The sequence below is a fragment of the Gavia stellata genome, chromosome 10 (genome assembly GCF_030936135.1).
Source record: "Gavia stellata isolate bGavSte3 chromosome 10, bGavSte3.hap2, whole genome shotgun sequence".
Classification (NCBI taxonomy): domain Eukaryota; kingdom Metazoa; phylum Chordata; class Aves; order Gaviiformes; family Gaviidae; genus Gavia; species Gavia stellata.
The window spans coordinates 18,663,696-18,670,829 of NC_082603.1; the positions used below are offsets into that span (position 1 = coordinate 18,663,696).

Here is a 7,134-nt window from a genome sequence, read left to right on the forward strand (position 1 = left end):
TATAAACAGCATTGCCTCCTAGAAAAAGAAGTACTTATTCCCAGATATTCTTGCAAAGCATTTATCCAGTGCCTGCATCTGATTCAAACTTGTTGTTAGATAGGATGAAGAGATCTCCTCCCAGCAAAATATTCTACTGTCATATGCTTATTTTTGATTAGCTTAAATTTAGCTTGTGAGCAGCACATAAGTTATCACATACCTGCCAAGCTTGCCTAAAGGAAAGCAAATGGCTGGGTTAGATAAACAACTGAACATGGTTTCAGAGGATAAAGTTCCCAACCTGACGCATAATCATTACAGATTATTACATTATTTTAAAAAGCAGACTTCCAACTGTACGATTTCAAATTTAATCACTAGCTGGGAGATGAAACATAGCCTTCACCACTTTCCTCTGGCAGGTTGAGACTTTTGAGACATTAATGTATTCATTTAATCTCGTTTTTGCAAATCTGCAAATGTTCCTGTGCTGAGCTTGGTTATATGATACCCAAGCTCAACTAAGGAGTGTATTAGATGCTATTTCTTTGTCAGAAGCTTTACAAACGAAACGTGATTGCACTTTTTCTGGATCCCATTCCTGCAAGGTGCCAAGCATCCCAGTGGGGAATTGAACTGAGGGGGGCAGAGGGCACTTGCTCCCTTGGAGGACTGGCTGTTTAGTGAAGGATGGGTAGGGGATTTCTCAAGATAGTGTTTCATCTCGCTGGGTTGACATTTCCAACGCAGGGAGTTCATTGCACCCCTTCCATTCAAGTTAGCAGGAAATGGGCAGCCGCATCCCTTTGCACTGTTTGGAAAATCTTTGTGAGTCACTTCGGTCCTGACTCCTCTGTGAACTGTGACCTTACTCTTCCTGCACCAGAGTGGAAACCACAGTCAGTGCCTCCTGCTCAGTGCGGTATGTGAACGGAGAGCTAGACTAAACTTGCCAAAAGGCCCTGAAGGAGTTCTGCATGATTCCTCAGACCTGTTAAAATACGTAAAGAACCTTTTCTACTTGCTTTGACCATCTGAGAAAACCATGTCATAAATAAAAGGTTGATCAACCCAGATTTGATCTTGTTAGGTGTTGAATACCTCCTATAGCCACTGAAGAAAAGAGGAAACAAGGCATTCAACACCTGCAGCACCACCCGTTGAAGACCACATCCTAAGGGATTAACAAGAACCAGGAAGACAATATAATCATCCATTACAAATTATGCAACCCGAAGCATACAGCTTAAACACAGTTCCCCTGTTGGGATTAGGCAAAGGAAAAAAAAATCAGCAGATAAAACCACTTACTTTTACCAGTAAAAATTAAGTTACAGATACCCTTGTTCTCAGGGCAAATCAAATTTAAAAAATATCTTAAACCAGTGAAAAAATACAAGAAAATTTTATTTAAAAATATATGTACTCCTTACTCCAAATTTGTTTGTACAGAAAGGATTTGTTTGAAAAAGAAAAAAATAACGACAGACTAAATGCATATTTGGAGTATGCACTTTCTACAGCGTATTTGGTAGAAGCATTATTTCTGTAAAACTGAGTGAGAGGAAGTTAGTTATTCAGCTTTCATTTGTTCCCTGACATCAGAAGGCAATGTTTCAAACAAGGTGTCCTCTACAGTGAAACCAGTCCGCTTCAGAGCTCTACATTCACCGAGCTCGGGTGGGAGGATTTCAAAGTGATTGCCTTTAATATCCAAGTAGGAGAGGAATACCAAATTACCAATTTTAGGTGAAAGGACTGACAAGTTATTTTTCCCAATTTTCAAAGTCTTAAGTTTTTTGCAAAAGTATAGTTCATCTGGCACGCTCTCCACTTTGTTGCAAGTAATGGAAAAGTATTGTAAACTCTGCAGAACTCCTATTTCAGGTGGGATAAAGCGAATGTCATTGTAAGACAAATCCAAGTATCTGATTTTGTTGCATAGGAATAGGTGGGATGGAAGAACCTCTATTTTGTTATGGCTGAAGGAAAGCCGCTCGAGACTAGTGAGTTTCTTTATGTGCTCTGGGATGTATGTTATACTGTTGTACCACAGCTTTAGGATTGTCAGTTTTCGCAGATGTTGAAAACTTACTATTTCTTCAATGGATTTGAGGTTGTTTTCCTTTAGGTCCAATTCCTGAAGACTGAGAAGGCTGAAGACTGCATGAGGAATGCGCTCTAAATCACAATGAACCAATTCCAGCTGTGTCAGGTTGACCATCTTCTTCAGGTTGTTGAGCATCACTAACTTAGTGCCATCATTATGGATGCACAATTTTTGCAGGTGACTTGAAACATCGACTGCAGATTGTGGGATTTTGGACAAATTACTTTTTATGTAAAGAACTTTAAGGCTTTTAAGCTCCCGAAAAGACTCCAGTGTAATGTTTTTGGAAATATCGTGGCTTAGGGAGCCAATTAAATAGAGCTCTTCCAAATTTCTGAGGCCATACATCCAGTGTGGAAGTTCTCTGATGTCATCAAACTTGACACTCAAGATCTTGAGATTCTCCTTCAGAAATGCCAAGGCGGCGCTGTGGATCTTCACAGAGCACTGGTGCAACGAGAGCTCCTGGAGATTGTCCAACTGTGCAATGGTTGCTGGTATCATTACATTATTAATTATTTCAAGTTTTAAAGACTGCAGCTCAGTAATTTCAAAAACTGTGTCTGGTAGTCCAGAGAGCATGAAAAGCTGTAGCTCCAAATGGCTATGGGTGTTGGTCTGTAGCCTCTGTCGCAGTTTATCTGCAGTCCACTCGTTGTTTAGGTTCAGCTGTTTCAGCTTATTTTCACTGACTTCAGACAGGAAGACAGCAAATCGCTTGGAATAGAGAGGATCATATTGATCGATCATATGAAGCATAAAAGCAAAGTCATTCTTCACATCTGGGATATCATCAATTCCCGTCTCTTGCCGAACATATTCAAAAGAATATTCTTTCAGTGAACGATAGAACAACCAGTATAGTGTGTAAAGGCATGTGAGGCCGTAGATGCTGACAAAGCACAGATAGCAGTAGGAAAGTTTAGAGAATAAATGTGCCATCGTGTGATTACAGCAAAAATTCTTATATCCTGTCATGTCTTCTATATCAACATTACAGACTACTGTAAAATTAACTTCTGAGACAAGTGCTGTGTTGTAAGCAATAATAATAAGGAATTTAATTACCTTAAGTACAGTCTGGCGAACGTACATGACATAGAGTATATCACCCTCCTCAACATGCAGTCTAAATTTCTTCACCTTTTCAAACAGTGCTTTGGCCTGTTCACCTTCTTTCTTATCTAATGCCCCAGGTGTTCCCTTATCCACAACTAACTTCTCAGGGATTGATTTTAAAGACTGTGTCTTGACCAAAGTGCCTTCAGTGCTTGGCTGGATAGTATTAGACTTGTTTATGTTGTTCTTCCTGTTATCTTTCTCTTCAGAGTCTTCCCCCGACACTTCAGATAAGGCTCTTGTTGTCCAGGGAGAATCGAAACATTTCCCAAGTATTGAAATGAAGTGTTCAATTTTGGAGCTTGATCCAGGGAATTTGAACCAAAAGTTACTACACAGCATGAAGACCAGAGTGTGTATAAGAACAAGGTAAGGGAAGTACTTGGCATACCAGTGCAGGGCACGTTCATAGCACACCTGATTTATAAAGCTGTATTGCTGAAGGTCCAAATCAGTCTTCAGTCCTTTCATTTCAACTGTAGCTGGAGGGGTGGATGGCTTGGGTGGAGGAAGGGGGGTTGTATCTGGGTTTGCGTTAAACACATTTGAACTATTAGATTGGTTCTGGCAAGGCTGTATGCGCTTTGGAAGGCATATTATCTTGTCTTGCATGACCTGAAACGCACAAAAAGATATCTTTTAAACTGAGATACAAACAATGGTGGCAATACCAATGGGTAGCTGTCCTTGGAGTTCCTCCAGCTGCCAGGCATTCCTCCCCACAGCCTGGCACTTGGCCCCATAGGCTACGCTAGTAGTATTATTATTCCCAACAAGACACTTGTTCTATATGCCAAGAACTAGGTCATCCCTTTTCATCTCTGGTTAGCTTTCCATAATTTGAATAAGAGGGCATTGAGATAATCCAGAAGAAGGAAAAGTGTGGGTAATGCTTCCAGCAAAGACCAGGGATCTCCTGCATTGCTCTCCCCAGAGACAGACTGTTCTTGCCAGGTGTATTCATCCTGGCTACACAATGTTCAGAGATAGCTTAGGCTTGAAAGCAGCATAATTGCATTCATGTGGCTGTACGCTCACACTGTGATGTCTTATCACAACGAAAATGGCTGACAAAGAGCTAATGTGAGCGTATCTATGCTGGGACATTATTAATCTTCAGTCTTAATAAAAACAGATAGGTATAATGGAGAATTGACGACATTTCTGTGCATGTGCGCATGGACATAATTTTTATTCAGTTTCTCACGTATGTACATAGAGTCCTCATACCACACACCTGTGGGGAAAAAAAAGTAGCTCTGTCCTTCTGTCCTTGAGTCTGTCTATAATGCAAAAAAAGCAACTTTCTTAATTTGGGCTGGCCATCCATGTTTGCAACCTGAGGTCAGAGCACCTTTAGGGACCAATCACCATTGGTTTAACTTGGGATAACAGTTTGAGTTCAGTGCAAGGCTCCCTGTAGGTCTGAATTTAAACCGCTAATCCATGTGATAAAGCAAGGAACTCTGTTATTTGCCCTAAATGACTAACTGGGATTAGCCCAAACTAAGAATGTGTGTGTAGTGTAGCTGTATCCTTTGACATCATGGTTGTTGAAAGCACTAAATACAGGGTATGCAACAAGAGCTACCAAAATCAGATCCTCCTTGATGATCCACCCTGGTGCAGGGAGATGCTGCGATGAGACCACACGTGTTTTGAACAATATCAGTGCCATAACTGTTGACACGTCAAAAACTCCTGCAGTTAATCTTTGTCTGTAAATGCTATTCTGATATACACCGTTACTTACACCCTGGATTCATGCCTCTGGTAATAAGTTGGAATAAAAAAATCACCTGCTATTTGCAGTGTTTCCACACGTTATTTTCCAGTGTGCTTCATCCAATCAAGCAGGTAAACTTAAAAATAACAGATGTTCTACTTCGTGTGCTTAAGCAAATGCTTAGCTACTAATGCAAAATTCAGTCCTATGTAAAGAGATTTTTAAACACGGACATCATCTGTTTTTGACTGAAAATACTTGAAAACGGAGAACACAGGCAAAACTACAGTTGATTTCACATGAAATTTGGGACATAGTATGTGAAAATCTTGGGCCATGTATGTGAGCAAATTCCCCTGAAATAAGAGCTCTGTCAATGTTTCCCTTTATCTCCATTTCTAAGTCATGCCAAGAAACATGAAATCCATGTTTGAACTAGTCCTATATAACCTTCTATTTTTGCAGAGTCCATCCCAAACAGTACTTTCCATTTCTTTTCAGCTTTTGGCTCTCTAGCAAAATGTAACTAACAGTGACTGACAGTAATGTCAATTGTTTACATGTAAGCACCCTCAGAGATGCTTTGGAATGGAAGAGGCATAATATTAGTTGTGGGTGGTGTTAATAAAATAAGCACATTAATTTCAAGTCTCTTTGAAGCATAGAGACAGAAAGAATATTAACGTTTTGCCAAATAATGAAAAACAGAAATTACAAAATTACATTTTTCAAACTTCTAAACAGAAAAATGGTAACAAATAAGAACTTAAGTCGATCATCTGTTTTGTTATGTCAAATCGTGGTGAAAACAGGCATCCAGGCACAAGCCAAACCAACAGCTCTTATCTTAGCTGGCACCGCTCCATCAACTCCAGCGCAAGTCTCCTGATTTACAGCTGCTAAAAGTCTGGTCTGTGTTATTTGATGTTGCTACCTAAACAGCTTTAATCCTGGGACCAGCAAATCTTTGCTTTGTTCACAGTAAACCCAAGAGATAAAACAAGACGTGACACCATCCTTCCAAAGACCTTCCTTGTTTGTGGTGTTCTTTCAGCACCCCTGAGAGCACCCGCCTCCCTCCGTCTCATTTGATTTACCTGTAACGTGCACCCAAACACACCGATCATCAGCATGGCAACGGAAAGATAGTCCGTGAACACATCCCACCAGGGCTTGAGCACCCTGAATGCCGGCTGCTGCTCCGAGAACTGGCGAAACTCCGTCACGGGAATCATCGTCCTGCAAAAGAGTAAGGCCAGCGCTCAGCCTTCTGCAGCCCACACCCCTCAGTCTGTGCAAGAACGTACTTCTGTGAGGTTTGAAAAGATCGGATCTGGGAATGAGAAGCCCAGGATGTGGCATAAAAGTTCCCAGCTGCCGCCCAAGCGGCCCCTCTGACACCCCGCCTCAGAAGAGGGATGCTTGTGCTGCCCCCCTGCAGCTCCTGTGAGGAAGGGAGAGCAGGACTGGGGTCCTGTCCATGCAGACAGGCTAATCCCCCTCTGCATTGACTCCCACCGTTTCTGATGGGTCAACGAGGCCTTCTGAGTCCCTGAAAATCAGCCCATTCTGTAGATACTTGAGACATTCAGCTTTATACACATTAGCCTTGATCTCAAAGGTCTGGCTAAAATGCTTGTCCTGCACTCAAATTTCACAGGCCCTTTTAGCCATCATGTTTCGTTCACTTCCATTTTATTCAGAGTGGTTTCAGGGATGCTTTGGAATATTTACGTGCATACTCACTGCAGTTTCAAATCTACTATGTTTTGAGTGCAAGCTGCTAAAGTGCTTTAGCTAACCAAAACTACAGGCAGATCAAGGGCTTTATCTTCACCTCAGATGTCTAGGCTTACATCATCACCTCCTCTGAAAAATCAGCTAACTCATGAGCATGTACAGGCAAAGAAACTGATTTTAAAGCCTACAGCATATTGTGTAACTGAATCCCTGAGATCAAACCAGTACTGAAACTCCCCAGTAAGTTATGATGGAAAGATAAATTTGCATGGGAATGGAACAAAAATACTCCCAAGGGCAATTTACAATTTACAGTGTCCTTGAATTAATATTGCAAATGCTCACCACAATCACTTCATGCCACAGTAATAGTCGAAGAGTCTATAATCCTGATTCAGCTGAGCACTGGGACCCATTAGTGTGGGTTTGGTGCCATCCAGCTGTGTGCTGGCTTAGC

General features: G+C 41.3%; 1 protein-coding gene across 1 annotated transcript; it reads right to left on the reverse strand.

The window, feature by feature from the left end:
- Nucleotides 1–1,359: 1,359 nt before the first annotated feature.
- On the reverse strand, nucleotides 1,360–6,172 carry LRRC8C (leucine rich repeat containing 8 VRAC subunit C). Its single transcript, XM_009813894.2, has 2 exons — nucleotides 6,035–6,172; nucleotides 1,360–3,826 (listed from the first exon to the last, which is right to left on the reverse strand). Exons 1-2 carry the CDS (start codon nucleotides 6,170–6,172, stop codon nucleotides 1,556–1,558), a joined length of 2,409 nt encoding a protein of 802 aa, XP_009812196.1. The 3' UTR covers nucleotides 1,360–1,555.
- Between the last annotated feature and the right edge of the window lie 962 nt (nucleotides 6,173–7,134).

Bases quoted from the DNA above. Each gene is read 5' to 3' on its own strand.
- LRRC8C (XM_009813894.2), bottom strand. From the start codon at position 6,172: ATGATTCCCGTGACGGAGTTTCGCCAGTTCTCGGAGCAGCAGCCGGCA. The intron at 3,827-6,034 runs GTAAATCAAATG...TGTGCGTTTCAG, and splicing joins TGTTTGGGTGCACGTTACAG to GTCATGCAAGACAAGATAAT.